We start from the raw sequence: 20249 nt of genomic DNA, 5'->3' as shown, positions 1-20249 counted from the left end.
CGGTCCGCCCCCCCCCCCCCCGCCCCCCGCTACCCGGGACCTGGCCTGCAACCCAGCCATATGCTCCAGACTGGGAACCAAACCAGCGACCAGTGACCCTTGGGTTCGCAGGCCACTCAGCCACACCAGCCGGGGTGGCTTTCTGATTTAAAACGTTAGTAGTTTGTTTCAGAAATTTTCTCGGTTTAGAAGCTAGATTCCTTGGTCTGTGGCTTCTGGCGTCCAACTTCACCCTTTAGAGTTTTGCCCAGGCTCAGGGTCCTGGCACCTTTCTGTTTCCTGGTTCCTTAGAGATGACCAATGTGACTGGACAACCATAGCCACAAGTTCCCACTAACCCAGCAGTGCTTTTAGTCCGAGCCTACAAACAATAAATTCCTTTAAAACACAGGTGCTTTTTTTCTAATAACGCCACACGTACTGTCACTGCCCTTATCACGAGGGTGACCACATAATTTTTTCATCCAGACCAGGACATTTAAGAGGGAGAGGGGGCATTGGAAATAATATCTTCAGGACAACAGATACAAACCAGAACTTTCCCAGACAAACTGTGATGTGTGAGCATCCTGTTCCTAACTAGATGTTACACATTTTCATGTTTGAATATTATTCTTAAAAGAGATGAAAAAGATCTATTTTCTACCAGGCATCTGTCATCATTACCAAACCTTAATAACTGAGCCTTTTTAAAAAGTCACTTTAAGATTTCGTGACATTTTTAATCAGGTCTGCACTCGGTTTTGGTGTCAGTCCGACACTCTTCTCGTAGGTGCATGGTCCGATAATAACAGTAGCAACTAACATTTACACAGTTACTGTAAGCCAGCCTCCATTTCAGGCAATTATCATGTATGTATTCTTTTAATCACCTTGACCACCCTGTAAGATAGGCAAGGTGTCCATGGGGGGCAGTGGGAAGGCTGAGGGAGTCCGGAGTTGCTGACCCCAGCCCTAACCCGGATAAGAGGCAGCAACTGTATGAACAATAAAACCTGGAGAGGAAAGAAAGGGAACTGACATATGGAGAATTAGTGCTGGGCACCGAGAGGCTGCTCAGTGGGAATGAGTCCAGAACCTGTGCTAGAGACCTCGGTTCAGATCCTGTCAATTGCCTCTTTCTCTGTAGCTCTGCCTCTGTCCACTTCCAGTCTCTGCCTGCCTAACGCAGCAAGGGAAGTCCTGCTGCTGCTGTTTCAATGCTATAGTCAGGTTATACATCCTTCTAGGACCCTCATTGTCCTGACCACCCCCATCATATGGTCAAACAGGCAGTAAACCCAGTTTCCCACACCATTTACTTCTTCGATGACTCAGTTCCTACACCCTCTCTCTTCCAAGCTACGACTTTTAATTGGAAAAAGGGAAATATCTTTACCTCCAAATTCTGAAATTTTCAATGCCTGACTCCCATGTCCTAAAGATGTTTTCCCGATCTCTTCCGTTGCATCCTTTACGCCTATGTTGATATACAAAAGTGAGTACTGAGAAAAGGCTTGATATGTCTTAGAAAGCTTCTGCCCATGTCGGTATGTACTCCTGAAAGACGGCAGAATGCACACACTATGACCTCGTCTGGGAGTCACCAGCGGGAGTGTAGTGTTTTCCCCTGTTCTCGTCACAGCACGTCAGACCGTGAAACACTCCCAGAAGGGCAGATGGTGTGGCCCCTGCCACGGCCCAGCTGGGGAAATCACACCACCACAGATGAAAGGAGTGTGTACCGATGGGGCGGGAAAACACTGCAATGGTCGACAGCTGATCATGTAGGTGTGGAAAACTGGACCGTGAAAGCCTTGGACATGGAGGTAACTTCCATGACTATTTTCTCAGTGGGTTTTCGAGGAATATTTACGGAAATTACAGAACAAATAGCAGGACAGGAAGAGAGCAGGCATTAAATATCAAGCAGGGGACCTCACGGCAGACAGACAAGAAAGCACAAGTCATTTCTCACACGTGGGAAAGGAAGGCAACTATGCCAAATATATCTAGAATCCAGGGCCGTGGGAGGTTATTACTAACTTCCCTGGCAGTGAAAGCAAACGGAAGAACTAAGAGGGTAATACCAGTTTTATAACAAAAGCAATGCATTAGTTCCTTTAACCAAAGAATTAAATTAAAAAGCATACATACATAAACACCCTGGTCTGTAATCCCATCCGACCGACTTCATCACTCACACTTCCGTCCTTGATTTCTTGCCAATCACACTATGCTCTTTCATGCTTTGAACCCTGTGTACATGCAATTCCTCTGCCTCCTGACAGCCCTTCACCCCTGTCTTCAGCCAGCCTTGGTCCTCGCCAGGGTACTGCCCAAATGCCACCTGCCACGAAGCCTTGCCCTGCTTTTCCAGGCAGAGCTAGTCGCTCTATTCTGCGTGCTCTCGTATCACTTTGTTCTCTCCCCTTTTAGGGTACTTACCGGGTTTGACTGTGATTTACTTGCTTTGGGCATCTGAATTCATGAGCCTGAATGGTTTATAAGGGTAGACTCTATAGGCTTAATATTTCCCTATGCGTGGCCCTGGCATCCAACACACACAAAAAGCATTCAGTTACGTGTTGTAGAATGAGTGCATTTATTGCATGTTTCCTTACAAGCACCGCTCGACAGCAAAGTAAACGCATTCAGTAAGCTTTACAGAATTTATAGGAGTTCTCACCATTGGGCCTTTTCTTGTGCTTACCCTCGCTAACACCAAGGGTTTAACAATAAAATGGAAAATATCTTTAGAGGTTTAATTAATGGAACCCAGGTAAACATCTTTTCAGTGATTAGCTTTAATACAGAAAATCTCAAGTACTTGAGAAATGTATGGATAACACGTACCCTTGACTGTTTCTGTCAAATACGTATTAGTCCGGCTTCTCGCAGGGGCTGGACAAGGGCCGGCTGGAGGCCGGGGCAGCTCTGCTGCTGCAGAGAAGTCCGTGCTTCGTTTGCACAGACGGCCAGACAGACGTCGTTCCGGAAGTTCAGGAACTGGATGCAATTTCTTTTGGGGGAAACACAAGGTTTCTCTTCCTTAGGAAACAACTTTTAGGCTTGTTCAAGAGCTTAAAGAAATCTCAGCTGGCTTTCTTTTGTAAAATGTCCTATTACAAAAGTTACTTTAGTCTGGGAAAATGTAAACGTAGCATGTTACCAGTCTGTACCTTTACCACAGAGAATCCTATTTTTACCACCTTCAAATCATTCTCATGGAATGTCTGCTTTTCAGTGGCATCACCAGATGCAGAGTAGCGAGTCTGCAGAGATAAACCTGGGGCCAGAATTTGGAAGGCTGTGAATGCCAGCCTAAGGAACTTGAACTTTGTTGGGTATTCAGTGGATGTCACTGAAAAGATTTCAGGAGCGAAGTGAGAGCCAGACCTGGTTCTCATTCTCATTGTGGCAGTGATGTGAGGAATGGCTTAAAGCCGGGGAAGATGAGGGAGGGGCCCCAGGCCAAGAGTCTTTTCCTAGCGTGATTGATGGACGGCAACCAGCATTCAGAGAGGGATTGACAGGACCCAGCGAGAGGTGGGTGCCCTCTAAAATGTGTGGCTGGGGAATCCCTGGCCAGAATGGGAGAAGGCAGCCACCCCCAAGAAGCTTACTACAGGAGACAAAGCTGAACACGGAACTCTGATCTCAGGTCCCCCATCCACTCGTCTCTCTGCAGTAGCCACTGCCTGATGGAGGACGTGGACGCTGGTCCAAAGGCACCCGCCTCCGCAGGCAGCTGACGGGCAGGGCCCCACAACAACTCCGTCAACTCACTCTGAGGATGTTTTTTTCTTAGACTAGGGTTCTAATTCTAGCTCGTGTGCTAACCGGCTTTGATCTTAGGCAAATCATCTGCCTTTGACGTTTTACACTTTTTTTCCCCATTTATTTTTGTTACTATCGTGCTGACGCACTTCTCGCCTCCCAGGCCTTTATGAGCACACACACGGACATCACTTCTCTGAGGGCAGAGATGTACGATGATGACGTAAGGATCATTTACCATTGATTGTGTATTGCACCCAAGAAGTTCCTCTGTAAAATGATGTCGAATTACTGAATATAGACAGTGAGAACCACCTGTTAGAAACCAAACAAAGTTTTAATAAAAGCACAGATGGAGCCTGAGCTGTTTACACCGGGGTAGGCCAGCAGCAAAGCCCCCCACCTCTCCACAGGCCTCGACAACTCACGGATGTTGTCTGACATCCGTAAGCACCCGAGAGCCACAGTCACACTGCACTTTATTATAGACAAGAAAACGCTCCATTTCACAGGAGGACCTTCCCCCGGGGCTTCTGTGCATCCTTCCTCTCAAAGATTTCACATGGAGGCAATGAAGGGCCAAGCGGAAAGACCCCTCTGTTTTAAAAGGTATGCCGTGGTTTGGTTTCTGTACCTCCACTGGAGAAAAATGCTGCACGTTACACATACGTTTCTCAGGTTTCCTCAACCTCTCCTGATTGGTATGACCAGTACTCAGGTCTGACTTCGTGTGCAAACCACTCACGGGGCTTACGGGCGGGCAGACTGACCCCAGAGGAAGGGTTTGGACTCGTAGTGGCCCCCCCCCCAGCACCCAGCTTTGCTGCAGCCTACTAGCTCTTGCTCCAGCCACTCTGGCCAGCACAGCCCTGCTCTGGGCCCCCTCAGGGCAGGGGCTGCGGCAGAGGTAGGTAGGAGAGCCAAGCCAGCGGAATAGGAGCAAAACTGAGGAAGGGAGAGAGGAGAGGTCATAAGGACCAGGGAGCATAGTCTGGGACCAGGAAACACCAAGATAGCCTTTTTAAAAGTGATTTGCATATCTTTGGAGGCAATTCTAAAAGAAAACTTTCAGAGTTCTATCACTAGCATCGCCATGGCAAGAGCACGGCTTCCTAAGAGCACCATTTTAAAGCATAATGATCACTTGGTTCTGTAAGTTATGATGGATTTGTCTTAATACATTTAATTTTTTAGTTAGATATAAAAATCATTGCTTAAGTGATGGCTATAGCCCATGCACATAAGGAAATCTGTGGGATGTGTGTGTGGACTGGAAACACTTTTAATTTTATAGTCTAAGGACCAAACTCAGCATCACATACTTCTGCGTTGGCCAATGTTAAACACTTTGAAGCTGCTTTAGGAACAAAAATTTTTTAAGTGCAAATGAATGGCACATGTAACTTCAAAGTAATCCTGGATTACAGAATATATGGGTGTTTAGGTGGAGCAGAATAAGGGGCCTACTTCAATTTTACATACAGAAGTAGCATAGCAAGAGATGAATAGTTTTTGTAGTTCAACAGACCTAGTTTAACATCCTAGCTTCGCCCATTTGTAGTTGAACAAGCCTCTGCAAATTAACTTCTCTGAGACCCAGTTTCCCTGCCAGTAAATGCCTAGTGAAGGGCCTGGCAAACAGAAGATAGGCAATGACTATCAGTTCCCCTGTAAGAGTGGAGGGGTTTCCTTCCCCCCACACAACCTACTGACAGATTATGAAGTCACTTGAGTAGGTTGCAACAAGCGTATCGTAGAAACTGAAACAATGAAAACGTCAGAATGCACCGCACATAATGGTAAGAATTGTCCCACTACACATATGCTGAGTTTGATGTAAGTGCATTGTTTACTGGGGGCAGGGTTTACAATAAAAAACTTTTAGTCTCTGTTCTACAGGCTATTATATCAAAAACGCCTTTAGGAGCACTGCCTTCATCCAAATAAGCCTCTGTAAATTTGAAGAACTTAAGCAAAGTGTTCCTTATGCTTTAACTTGGAGTAAAAATAAGACCTGAGTAACAGAGAAGATGAATTTGATCTGATACTGTTGGGCATTAAATTCAATTTTATGATCAGTTTCTGTGTTATAATGACTAATACGTACTTCTAACACTATAGTTTATAGGGATATCATTCATAGTTGATTAAACACTTCTAGTCATTTCTACCAGAAGTTGGCTATTAGGATCTATTATGGAAAAATTAGATACCATTTCAAAATAATTTTAAATAAAACTTTGTAGAAGGATTCTTACTTGCCCAGTCTTGAAGGCCGCTAGAGTAACATCCCAACCTGGTGAGCATAACCTTCCCCGGCCTTTACGGGCATGTGCGGTGGTGTCTCACACTCTGTAAAATGAGCTTCAGTACCAGCGTCCTCTGTCCGTCAGGTCCTGACGTACAACCAGCCTGACAGGGTCGTGAGCCCCTAGCTGTGCTAAGACCACAGGCTGAAAAGCATAGACAATTTGGGGCCGGCAGAGTGGGAATAATGTGCAGTGATGCAGATTGGGCAATGCTTAAGGGAGGAAAACTGGAAATTAGAGAACTCAGTGCTACAGCTGAATCTTGATGCAACTCTGTCTTAAATTTATAACCGTAGCCGGCCAGGCCAGATTGACCCTTATTAGAATCACCTGTGGGACTGATGTTTGGGACTCTTGTTTTAAACGTGCACCCCACGAGTCTGACCCTCACTCTGGTTCGAACACCCTGTGTGAAAGGGACAGCGAGGACCAGAAAATAAAAAAAGGTAGAATTCAAAAGTAATTACCCTGACTTTACAGGTATCAGTCAGTATCAGTCAATATCAAATACCAGATCAGAATCTGACACTCATTCAAAGAACTTCCCCCTTAGTCTTACATAAAAGACACATGTCAGCAGGTAGCAATACAGTACTGGAAATTTTCTAGTTACCGTATTTTGCTGTGCATAATGTGCACTTTTTTGCCCAAATTTTCGAGGGAAAATTAAGGATGCACATTATACATGGATGTAAGAATTACATGCCATGGGCATAATCATGGGTAAAATAATCCCGTGTATAATGCGCACAAAACGTGAGTGTGTGTTATGCACGGCAAAATACGGCATTTAACGACAAGAACTGGTGGGAGTCAGAAAGTCTGAAGGAGAAAGGTGTCTTTGGATTAGAAACGGAAATGCAAGGTAGCATGGATAGAAGTTATGAAGGTAAGCTCAGCTAGAGAGGAACGACGAAGCCTCCGACGGCCTGGCGCCCGGCGCCCGAGCAGAGAAAGCGCCCAGCGTCTGTGGTGCGGCTGGCACCCCTTGGCCCTCACGGACGAGTGGAGTAAGGCAAAAGGTGGTGCTGTCCTATCTCAGGGTTCGGGGTACAGGATGAGGCGGCCTGTAATCTTAAATTCTCTTTCTAAATTTAAAACCTTTTTGCCATTTGCTACAGACATTGGGTTGGGCTGGGCCATGCTCTCTCTCAAGGTCAAGTGTCGGGATTAGCACCGCAGATCCACCGGCAGGGACTGAGTGTTGGCCGCAGGCTCGGTCCCTCATCGCCCTGAACGTGAGAAAAGGCAAACATGAATGCCATCCTTGGGAAGAAACGGCAGCTGGCAAAGGTGAAGGAAGGCATAGGAGAGAGCAAAGCCTGGGGGAAAGCATGGCGGCGAGAGGTGTGAGGTAGACGGCTTGCGCGTAGCTTCACCGGGGTCAGAGACTCCCTGTGTGGCAGGTGCATCAGCCCCTTGAACTTGGGAGATGCCCTAAGAAATGATCTGGCATATTTCCCGCCTGCTTATTTTTTAGCTCAAACTCTAACAATGTTGGATATTTGGAGGTCTCTCTCTTTCTCCCTCCCTCTCATACCTAGAAATTATAGGGAAGGATGAGAAACAATAAAAAAAAAGGCATGCTATGAGAAAAGCCCTCATTACACATGGGTAGAATTCACCCCATAAGTGAAAGAACCTGGAAAAGTACAAGGGAAGGAGGGCAGAGGGCACCAGGTCTGTCAGGTGAAGAGACATCAGCCATCAGAGCCAGCTGAGTGACTGGCTTAACACCACCGCCTCCTACACTCGAGAATCTGTCTTTAAAGCGAGGTGGAGGGCAGAGTTCCGAGAAGGCGCCAGGGTCACAAATGAAAATACTGGATAGAGAAGTTGGGCCTTGCTTTGCATGTTCTTTTACTACTAGTTTCCTTCATCAGAAAGTGTAGCGGGACGGAGCTGTCTCAGGGTTCACCAAACGGCCTCCACCCTGTGCCTCACCCGCACCCCTGGCTACGCCGGGATTTCCTCATTTGGTAAGAAAGGCTCATCGACTCCCATTCTCTTCTTTGCTGAGAGGCCTAAATAATCTCCTACGTTCAGGAGATAAAAAGCATATTTATAATATGCTTAGCCGCAGGGTCTCCAAATCAGGGGTATGGAAGAAACTACTCTTCACGACCCAAAGTGTCCATGCACCGCATGTCCTCATCCAAGTTATGGGTTTGGTTTTCACATTTCCGGGCAGAAAATCTGTTCCCTAGCAGTCCTTAAACTTTATCTGACAAGCATTATCCACCCTCAGCCCAGGCCCGTCCACTCCATTAACATCCCGGCAAACAAAAACATAGAGCCATTTATCACAGTTCGACACTGCTTGAGCATCTACGGCCACTCTCTCGACACAACCAGGTTCCAAACACCGATGTCCCACAGCAGCCAAGGCCCATCAGGACAGACGTGTTGGCGCCAGTTAGACTGAAGTTTGGTCTTTAACTGCACTTTTTGTCAGTTTGGCTGGGAAGATTTGGACAGCTGGAAGTGAGCTTCTCCATCATTTTCTGTTTCCTTCTTTGTATCAATTTTCCACCTGTGAAGCCCAACACTCCACCACCAAGTGCAGCTGCAATTCCCGCCACTTTGAAGCCTGCAAGGAGGCCAATCGGACCCCCCACCACTCCTCCGATGAGCGCACCTGCCACAGGCAGAGCTGCCAGCTTGTATTTTGCAGCCTGTAAAAAAAAAATTCAATTTAGAAATTGAGTTGCGAATATCTGCCTGTGGTGATGTGCATTTTCCTCTCATTACTCCTGGCAATGCCTCTTTGACTCTTGGTACATAATTAACCTTAGACAGTGCACTGGGGGAAGGGGGCCGAAAACGTGTTCCACAGGTACTACCACCATTGCTACAGACCGCGGAATCCGAGCAATGAGCTACAAAGAGGTGGACAGCTACAAACTGATTTTGCTTGCAAAAAAAAAAAAAAAAAATCAAACTGACTACCTAGCTGGTTTATTTAAGCAGCTTCAGCAGTCGCAGATGCCCCCAAAGCTTTTATGCTGCACGCAGATTATTGCATGCCCGTACCTGGGGTTAAGAGCAACAGTCTACGGAAAGAAGAGGGGCCCACCGTACACATGCTGCCACGTCCTTCCATTCTCGTCCCTCCTGGATCCTGGCAAGCCTCTCCTCTCCTCCCCCAGAACTTCTGCAAATACTCCCGTCTAGCACCAAATGCCTTATTAGTGGGGCTACGGTTTATTCTCTCTTTGAAAAAATTTCTCCCCTCACAATGAATCTGGGAGTAGAATATTACTACAGCCATTGATTCCTTGCACTACCTATGTGTCATTTCTTCCTTACTTCCTTAATTGCTGGTTCCCTTAAGATTAAAGAGAGCAAATCAATTGGGTTAATACTACAAATTCCTGGGAGCCAGAGGAACATTGATTTGTCAGCAGGAGCAGAGTCTTACCTTCCCCAAGTTTTTGGTTCCCTCTGCAACATTCACAGCGGCAGTGTTGACATGGTCTTCAATGCTGTCAATCTTCTCCTGCTGAGACTAGATGCAAAGGAATTATGAGGGGGCATTCCTGCTGGGGCGCAGCGGAGGGTCAGTACACACTATTTTAATTCCTGTAATCAGGGCCCTGTGTACTGCAGCCTCGCCGTCTTAATAGCGGTTCATTAATAGCATCTGATAAACCATGTCGAAAGGACAAATTCACTTGTATGAGAAAAAGAGGGTGACTTAATTATTAGGTAATACAAGGGTGTCACCTCTACAGAAAAAAGTATCTCGCACTAAAATTCATTCAAACATACAAACATCCCCCAAATGAATCTGTTTTCCAGGAGAAAAGAAATCCAAATAAGCATTTACATGTCATATTGGGTTTGATGGAAAAAAACAAAACAAAACAACAACCCCTCCCTAACTTATCTCTTTGAAAATTCAGTTTAAAACAGGCACATTTGACTTGGGAGTAAAACACCCTTGCTCTAATAAACACAGATTATTATGTTTTAGAAATAAGAATACAACATGGTTTGATCCACCATGAACTCTTTCTGTCAATACTCCACATATGCAGTAAGGAGAATGAGTTTACCGTCCTGTGTTCTACACTTGTACGATTTAATACATTTTAAAAGCGTGCCAAGGTGAAAGGTTTCTGATCAAACACATTAAGAAATCGTTCTGACACGACTGAAACTGTGACTCGTGGACCCTCTGGGGAGCAGGAGTGTTCCTGTGTGGGGTGTGGCTTTCCCTCCACGGGTGAAGCCCCGCTGTGTTTCTGACAAGCGGTTACTGGGCCTCTGCTTGGACACCTCCCGGAGGGACTCATCACTTGCCACAAGAACACATTCCCTTCTTTCAATCAATTTCATTTACACACACACGCACCCATTGTAAGGGGACAGGATGAGATCTGACAAAGGTACAAACTCAGGTTAACCACCACCACATCAATATACAGACTATTCAAGTGTTTTTTTTTTAATTCGCAGAAAGAGCGAATCCCTCTTGGGTCCCAGCTAAATGCCAACTTCTACAATGACTGTGAAATAATTCAACTTTAATCCTGAAGTATTTCACTGCCTTATAGAACTGACTTCTTCGCTTATACTGAAGCAGATACAACACTCTGCTAATTCTAATCACTTCATCTGAGACCATGAAACACAAACACAACTAATTTCCACACCCTAGTTGCTTCTTCTCAGCATTTTTACATTCCTTCCTTTTCCATACAAGTGTGTACCCACTCACTGTCAGACCTTTCGCGGGATCCCTTCACTCTCATATTCTCCACCACCATCTTAAAATTCCCAACACAATTCCTGAAAGAGTCCTTTCACAGGTTCCCTTCTAACATCTCAGTCAGAGACAAATACAACAGTGACTCTCACACCTGAGTGTGCACCGGAATCACCTGGACGACTTCTCAGAACAGATTGCTGGGTCCTACCCCCAGAATTTCTGACTTAGTAGGCTTGGGGTGAGGCCTGGGTATTTACACTTAAAAAAATTATTGATTAATTTTTTAGAGAGAGAGAGAAAGAGAAGCATCAATTTGTTGTTCCATCTATTATGTTGGTTGATTCTTGTATATGCCCTGCTGGGATGGAACCCACAACCTTGGCGTATCAGGATGATGCTCTAACCCACTGAGTACCCGGCCAGGGCCAAGATTTTGCATTTCTAAAGAGTTCCCAGGTGAGGTGGCTGCTGCACAGTGAGTCCATGATTCTCACACTTAAAAACCACTAATGTATGTACATGATGGGATTAACAGCACAAACTTCAGTCAGTTGTCCTGTGTTCAAATCCTACAATTATCGCTATGTGTCTGTGGACAAATGACTCATGATCTCTAGGTGTCAGTACTCTCATCCCTCAGGTGAGGATAGTGATATTTCTACCTCACAGAGTTGAACTGAGGATAAATGAGGTAGAATCTATAGAGTATAAGGGGAAAAACAGAGAAAGTCATCCTGACCTTTCCAACAAAGCTTAACTCCCATCTTTCTTTTCTATCAAAAAATATATGAAACTTTTTCCTATGATGCTTGAAAATTCCACAGCACACAAACATTAGCTCTCTCCTAGCATTCATTCATTCAGCTTTTATTTTCCTCAGACAACAAAACTCCTTTAATGTTAGCTTTTTTCCCCTCCCCAACCCACAGAGGCGTAAGTGCCAGCACTTGTCTGTATTTCTGACACCCTATCCTTGTTTCTGTTTGGTATATCCCCAACACTTTCCATTCTGGCTTTAAAGTCTATGCGAGAAGAGAAATCACAGGTGTACAATGCTATTATCAACCTTCATATCTTGATGAACTGAGGGGTAGAGGGAAAACAGCCAATGGCCTCCTTCGTCTCAGCCCCAAAAGAATTCCACTGAGGCGGTGGCGCCTACCAGGACTGCCCTCATTCCCAAAGTGTGTCTCAAGACCTCAGCGAAATATCTTTTAATGCTCCTTCCTACAAGGCTGGATACCGAAGCTCTATGATTTTTTTATATAGTAAAAAGTCTATGTAAATATTTTTACACAAAAACACTTTGGAATAATTGGAGAAAGAACCACAAGACAAAACACAGCCTGAGATTCCTGAATGTGTGAACTGGATGCTCGCCACCACTGCAATCATGGGACGTAAGGAGGCCGGCCCCACCCCGGGGAGCAGGCCACACCTGTAAGCACTCGCTCACCGACACGGGGAAGCTCGTTCAAACACTGGCAAGGGAATGAGGCAGAGGGAGACTAGCCCCTCGCCGGGGATCGAGTCACCTCTTGGTTGTGCCTTCTTCTTCTCCTATTTTGCTTACTTTGGATCCCAAGCTTTGCCCATTTCTTCAAATTCTGCTTCCGGAGTAAGGAGGACTCAATGACAACAATTTGAGCTAGGCAGCTGCTGTCTGAGTTATGAATCAACTGTGCACAGAACAACCCACCAGACTCCACTCAGAGCCAAATCTGGTCACCGCTCGTCCACTGTGTCCTTGGCTCTTCATGTTGGGCCAAACCACACATACGCAGTCTTATTTCAGGACAGGAAACCAAGCCCCTGGCAGCAGTGGGGGCTCCGAAGCCTCCTCACCTCTACCTACCCCCGCCCCCACTTTTACTTCTTATTTGCTTATTTTGTTTTCATCTTCCTGAACTGTCCACATTTGACAATCTTCAAACTCTCTTCCTGACGTTATATACGTTGGCAGTTCACATCTGTTCTCAGCTTCCCTTTAATAATGAATGAAATCACTTATGACGGTCAATGCAGTGTTTCTCAAACTGGAATAATGCAGATCCTTTTCCCTTTTTAAAGGAAAAAACAGTTTTCGAAAGACTAAGAATATGTCCATGGATTTCATTCTAAGAAACACTGTATTAGGTCCCATACCTGCCTGAAAAAATAACTGAATCATACTTAACTGTGAAGAAGACGTGATTTATTAAGTTACTATTTGCCAAGAAGAATGCAGTTTGCATACTCGAGGTCAAACTTCAAAACTAATGAAGAACTGTTTTTCCGCTGAATGCTGTTTTGGACAGTTCCAGGCCTGGCACCCTCTACATCAAGTAACAGTAATACATTCACCAAATCCATGCACACCAGTAAAAGTGCTCTCCCTTGTACAGTCTTGCTAATAGTTGTGCAGTTTTATTAATGTGCTTGAAAAGCTATGGGTTTCTGTCCTGGCCAGGTGGCTCCGTTGGTTGGAGCATTGTCCCGCACACCAAAAGGTCATGGGTTCGATCCTTGGTTAAGGCATACACCTAGATTGCAGATTTGATCCCTCGTCAGGGTGTGTGTGAGAGACAACCGACTGATGGTTCTCACATCAGCATTTCCCTCCTGCTCTCTCAAATCAGTAAATGTATCCTCAGGTGAGGATTTAAAAAAAAAAAAGAGTTCTTAGAATACCATTAAAAAAAGAAAAACTACAGGTGTCTTTAAGAAGCCAGTGCCAAAACTCCAGGTATTTCTCTTTATTACTGACTCTAAATCTCACCCAGCTTGCAAGGACAGTGCTATCTTAGATCTTGACCAATCCAGATAACATGGAGCCATCCTGGTTCTGAACCCCAAAGGTACATAATCTCTATCCTGAATCATATGCAATCACACACACAGAAAAGCCCAGACACAGATACCCCAACGCTATGATATGCAGGCAGAATACAGGATTACATTCACCTAGAGGAGACAGTAAATGAAGTAGAGTATTGATTGACATCAGTGGATTCAGCAACAGGAAAAGGACTGCAGGAACTGTAGTACTAAAACTCCAGTGATGTTGGCAGCGAAAGAAAAACTGTAAGCAAGGAGCTTAAGGGAATCAAATAAGAGAGGAACAGAAGTAGGAATGGGGCTGGGGTAGTAGAAGGGAAGGAGATGAGAAGTAATAGGCATTATCTCATTTAGCCTCCCGTCGGTTTTACAAAGCTCATTGCTGTCAAATAATATCCTAAAGGTCATACAGGTGATACATGAAGGAATCTGATCTACTCCATTACAATCCAGCTTTTATGCATCCAGAGTAGAACTGGATTTAAGAAACCACAGGGAATAAGGCAAAATGTAGAGACAAAGCTGGGCCTGCAGCTAGGATGACATGTCACTGAGCAACTGGCCCAGCATTCTTTAAATTCCCCTTGACTAGACATAGGGCTGGCCCCACAGTTCCAGGAAAGAGGGCTTTTGAGCAATGAAGGCTGAAGGACAATGAAGCATGGTTCCCAGTACACATTAATGTATTAACATCTACTGGACCACACCTGGATCTCTCAATGGCTTTGTAGGGTTTTTTTTATTGTGGTAAAAATCAACATGTACAATGTATAAACGTAACCGTTTGTAAATAACATTCAGTAATATCAAGTACATTCACAATGTTGTGCGACTATCACAACTCCCCTATAGGTTCTTTTGTATACTTTTTTCCATTCTTCACTGAGCTTAGCACAGTACTGTGCACACAGAGGGCGCTCCATAAATAAATGGGTGACTTGCCTGGAGACCAGCACACCCATGTGATGGTAAGGAGAGGATGTGGTCACTCTGGTCATGTTCCCAAGTACTTGGTGCCTAAATGGAGCTTCTGTGAGTCCATGACCATGTGGTCATGAGAACTCAGTCACCCTGGGAATAGTACTCAGGGGTTCTTCTTTGAGCCTCTGCCTAATAACAATCTGTCCTTATGCAGATTGTTATAAATAGAACATTTGTATAGAGCTATGGCTACAGTCAAACTCTTCCTGTGAAAAGCCTTCATTAGATTAGGGGTTAGGAACGGCTTACATAACCTAATAGTACATATAATTGTTAAATGGCCACATACCCTTAATCTTCCTTTCATGTGTCTATGGCATTAGAAGGGAAATGCATGTGTCTTGAATGATAACTTTTTACATGTTTAGTTTGTTTTTTAAATCAACTTTATTGAAGTATAACTCACATATATTATAACTCACACATTTCATTAGTATGTACCAATGACTTTTGACAAATGTATTTGTAAAACCACACATGTACAGATTTTACAAGCTGTATTAGATCAGAGATTGTGTGTTACAACTGAATAAATCTTGATTCTAAGAACAGCAAATATTTTTGGGATTCTTATATCATTCTCTTTTATATACAAATATATTAATAGATTGTACAGATACCTAATCCAGAAACTTCAAACATTTTGCTTCTTCTGACTTACAGGCATCAAAAAAAGGAAAATGCTTTAAATAATCTACTATATTCAATTTTAAGTATTATATTTCAAGAAAAAAAATCTACAAACCAGAAAACTTGCAGAGCAAGGGGCAAGTACTGAAAAGCCTAGAAATGACATTCTAGGAATCCGTCAGAAAAACCGAGGGTTTTTAGGAGAAGAAACAGGGTGAGGCAGGGCAGAGTGAGGAAGGACAATGCTGATCCCGAAAGGTTAAAACACTTTTACGTGGAGAAGAGACTGCACTCGTTCAGCATGGGGTCCAGGGGGCGACAGTGTCAGAGAGAAGTTCAGGTGGGAGGGCTGAAACACAGAGTGTCCCTGCCTTGTAACTGTTTAGGAGGAGGCAGAGGACCATCTGTTTAAGAAACTGGGGCAAGAGTAGAGGGGTCAGATTAGTTGTCCTCTTAAGTCCCAGTTACCTCCAATTCTGAAGCTGTGTGATCTAGGAAGCCAGGTGTCAGGGAGACTGTAATTCAAAAACATACAGCCCCAAACAACAGTTTGATCAACAACAAAGAAGTGAACCTAGCCAGGAGCACTGCTAACCTGTATGCGCGCATGCACGCGCACGCACACACACACACACACACACACACACTCACACAGCCAACCGTCCCATAATTCCTGGGATGACAAAATAATGTAGAAAAATTATAACAGGAAATCCATCCTATCTCTTCCACCAAATTTACTTGAGGTTTCCTAATCTGTGTTAACAGTACCACTGGCTACCTGACTACACAGAGTAAAGCCTTAATGTTTCTCTTTGACTTTTACATCTTTTTCCAACTTCTACCCCAGAAATACCTCAGCCATCCCTTCCCTTTACACAGCACTCCTCCCTTAGCCGTGGGGAATATGTTGTATGATCCCTGGTGGGTGCCTGAAACTGCGGATAGTACCAAACCCTATATATACTGCTTTTTTCTATACATACACACACTTGACAGCTTTTCTTTGGCATGTCCGAACTGCCAGCATCACCACTCTTGCACTCTGAGATCATCATTAAGTAAAACAAGGGTTACTTGAACACAAGCATTGCAGTACCATGACCATTATCCTGGTAAACCAAGGCAGCTGCTAAGTGACTCAGGGCGGGGAGCACATATGGGTCGGATGCTGCGGACAAAGGGATGGCTCACGTGTGGGGCCGGGCAGAGCAGGATGGTGCCAGACTGCATCGTGCTGGTCAGAACGATGTGCATTTAAAACTTATACGTTACTTTTGGAATTTCGCATTTAATATTCTCATGGTTGGCCACAGTACCTGAAACCATGGAAAGCGAAATTGCAGAAAGCAAAGCCACAGGTAAGGTAGAACTACTACACTGGTATTGCCATTGCTCTTGGTGAAACTCTTGCAGTTGATCCCTAACTGGTCATACTGCCTATGATCGCCCCCTTCCCAAGGCCATATTCACACCGCTAACTGAACTTTCTGAACCCAAAATGGACGGACCACACCACTCTAACCTGCTCAAAAATCTACACTGGTTCCTACAAGTGAAGCTGAAATTCTTTGGTACGGCCTTCTGTGCTATCTTGGCCTCATCAGAACCCTCCTTGCTTTGCTTGCCCATGGGACCGTATGCTTTGACTGCACTGCAGTACTTGTCATTCCTGAAACGTGCTGAACTCCATGGCTTTGTTGAGCTGTTCTCAAATGCACCCCCTCGCTCCGCCTGTGGACACTTCACTCAATTTCCAAGACTCAAGCAAATGCTACTCATCTTGTGAAGCTACCCTTACTGCTTCCACCCCCGAACCCCTGCTGCCCTCCCTTGGAATGAAATGCGTCTTCTTGGAGCTTATAATACTTCTCATCATATCTTATTTTTGCATTTAACAGTCATGCTTGAAGTTTCAGTTTTGGGGTCCAAGCTTATCTCTATCCACTGTAAATCCTTGAAGGCAGAGAGCAGGTTTCATTTATTTCTATATCTGGTCAGACTCCCGATGCCTAGGATCTAACACAGAACCTTTTATTATTTAACAAGTGCTTAATAAATGTTTATTGAACTGATTTGGAACAGTCTTAAAAATTATAACTTCTATTAAATTTTTAACCAAAAGCCTAGTGATCGATAAAAGCCTTTTTAGCTTTTGGGCTCAAACCAGTAACATACTTACATTTACTAGGAGAGAGAATTCTGTGACCAGGTGACTAAGTTCAATTAAGTCCTTAAAAAGGAGAGAGAAAAAAAGGAAGTTACTTATTTTTAAAAGCATCAAAGTTACCAAAAGGGAAAAAAATTTTTTTTAGCATACCGCTTCTAAGATTTCCCATGATTCTGCAGCATTTTGATCTCGAGGAATTTCAGGCAATGCATATATCTGAGCCATGCTCTGAGGGTCAGCTTCAGCTTCAGCGTCAGTAGTATGAAATGCTCCTGGATGAATACAACCTCACGGTTAGAGTTTACTTGCTTTGTTTAGAAAGGTGATAGCATGAATCAATACCATAAAACAGCTGTCATGTAAAATGCTTACTAAATGAGTTCAGGCTAAAAGTAAATTGATTATTCTATAGAACTAGATTTATCTATAGGCAAATTGTTCCTGTGTTAACAAATATTTTTTTTAATTAGTCTACAAAATCATCTAAAAAAATGGGTACAAATACTATCCACCCAATCTGAATAACTAAAGCTAGATGTGGAAGAAGCACCAAGAGAAAACTATTCTATTCGGCCGATGTTCCATGCAGAGATACCCAGGTTTAACATTTCTTATTGCCAAATCATTAACTTTTTGTTGTTGTTGTTATTTTAGTGAGCTGTTAAAAGTAGGGAAGTGATGTGTCAGCAATGGAAATCAGTCATTTTGGTAACAAATTTGTCATCAAACAAACACCTATCATCATATGTATATTTCTGCATGCATTATCACCCTACTTCTCTTCAAAGTCATTTTCCTGGCCCATACCTCCATTGCTTCTAATTCTTTTCTGAGTTTTAAAAAGCCATCAATCCACGAAGGCTTTCCTCATTAAACACTGTTATGGTATGAATTAATTTATGCTCCAAACTCCACCTTCAAGTCTTTCTTATTTCCTTGTATTGGTCTTACCAATCATTCACTCATTAAACTTCTATTTCCACAATGCCTGCTCCATCCCTGCCAGTGTGCTAACATGCCACGGACACAGTGGTAAACCGTGAAAACAGGTCCAAGGAGCCAACACAGCACAGTGGCTAAGAGGATGGGCCTCGTCAGGAAGACCCGGGAAGCATCCTGATTTGGCTATCTACTAGCCCTTTGACTTAGGAAGGTATTCTGTTTTTCTGACTTATTTTCCTCATTTATAAAATGAGATGGTGCTTTGCACCCGGCTTATATACCAAGTACTGGGTTGGCCAGAAAGTTCATTTGGTTTTTTTCGTATACTTGCCCTAGTAGCACTCAGTTGTCTTTAACTTCATTTAAAACAATTTTGTTAGATTGTATTGTGACAGCTGTCACATCAGTGTGCAAGTAAAAAAAACAAAGTTGTGAATTTTTGTAGACATTTTAATATTAAAGATGGAAGAAAATAAGCAACATTTTCAGCATATTATGCTTTGTTATTTCAAGAAAGGTAAAAGCACAACTGAAATGCAAAAAAAAAAAGGTTTGTGCCCTGGCTGGTGTAGCTCAGTGGATTGAGTGCAGGCCTGTGAATCAGAGGGTCACGGTTTGATTCCCAATCTAGGGCACGTGCCTGGGTTGTAGGCCAGGTCCCCAGCAGGGGGAGCAGGAGAGGCAACCACACATTGATGTTTCTCTCCCTCTCTCCTTCCCTCCCCTCTAAAAATAAATAAATAAATCTTAAAAAACAAACAAACAAAAAAACCACACACAAAAAGGGTTTGTGCAGTGTATAGAGAAGGTGCTGTGACTGATTGAATGTGTCAAGAGTGGTTTGCGAAGTTTCATGCTGGAGATTTCTCCCTGGACAATGCTCGATGGTTGGGCAGACCAGCTGAAGTTGACAGTGATCAAATCTGGACACTAATTGAGAACAATCAACATTGTACCACATGGGAGCTAACCAACATACTCAAAATACCCAAATCAATAAAGTAGTTGGTGAAAATGAAAAACGTGTCTCTCGTTTTATGGAAAAAACCATTTAGACTTTTTGGCCAACCCAATATAAGTTGTTAATAGTTATTCCTACTGACATTGCTACTGCTACTGTTATTAATGGAGCTTATCATATAGTGTGTGGTGCAGACGTGTTAACAGGCAAGTTCAGTATAGTCTGATGAGAACTGTGATATGGGAAAGTATGGAATGCTATGCGAGCACAGAAGAGAGATAGTTAACTCGGATCTGAGGAGGAGAGAGTGGCCCGAGAAGGTTCTGAAGCTAAAGCTTCAGATGGCATGTCATCTGACCCGGCTTGGTGTGGTGTGCAGTTTAGGGGACAGCTCCCTAAAACAGATGATATCACTAGGGAAAGAAGATAGGAATATGAATTCTACGTACAAAGACCAGCATGAAAAAGGCCCTGAAACAAGAAAGAACATAGCTTGATATAAACTCAGCAGTTTGGTCTTGCCAAACCATAAAGTAAACGTGTGATGTTACAAGTGTAAGACATCACAGATGGTCAGAAGTGGCCTTGCGGGCCCGTCAAAGACTGGACCTTACCTGGCAGACAGTGGAGAGCTCCTGACAGGATGTAAGCAGGGACATGACAGTGACACGTGACGCCTGATCTAATCCTAAAAGTCACTAAAACACTTAAGCCCAACTTCTCTCTCAATTTCTTTTCCTATCCTAGCCTATAAAAGAGCAGTATTTTACAAAACTGCATTACCAGTTTACTTTCAAATTCATGAGTGTTTTACCTCTCAAGGGAAAAAAAACTGTTTAAATTGTTCAGGAAGGGCATAGTCAGATGACTAAAAAGTAATTTCTGGGCTTATTAGAATTGACCACGTTCTTTTAATTTTTAATCTTAATTTATCGGAATGTATTTTCTTACCCAAAGGAAGAGTAA

At 43.8% G+C, this 20249-nt stretch overlaps 1 protein-coding gene across 4 annotated transcripts in view; it reads right to left on the bottom strand.

The window, feature by feature from the left end:
• Positions 1 to 2565: 2565 nt before the first annotated feature.
• The window catches only part of STX17 (syntaxin 17), a 61060-nt gene continuing 43376 nt past the window's right edge, over positions 2566 to 20249 (bottom strand). For all 4 annotated transcript variants that reach the window (XM_045840226.1, XM_045840227.1, XM_045840228.1 and 1 more), the window contains 4 exons: positions 17531 to 17652; positions 17393 to 17443; positions 9490 to 9576; positions 2566 to 8743 (listed from right to left, as the gene is read on the bottom strand). In XM_045840226.1, coding sequence (XP_045696182.1) covers positions 8504 to 8743; positions 9490 to 9576; positions 17393 to 17443; positions 17531 to 17652 — 500 coding nt within the window. In that variant the 3' untranslated portion in view covers positions 2566 to 8503. The remainder of the gene's footprint in view (positions 8744 to 9489; positions 9577 to 17392; positions 17444 to 17530; positions 17653 to 20249) is intronic.

This window comes from Phyllostomus hastatus, unplaced genomic scaffold, assembly GCF_019186645.2.
Source record: "Phyllostomus hastatus isolate PE091 unplaced genomic scaffold, TTU_PhHast_1.1 phas_contig_34, whole genome shotgun sequence".
In the NCBI taxonomy this organism is placed as follows: domain Eukaryota; kingdom Metazoa; phylum Chordata; class Mammalia; order Chiroptera; family Phyllostomidae; genus Phyllostomus; species Phyllostomus hastatus.
This window is presented reverse-complemented; position numbering and strand designations above follow the sequence as displayed.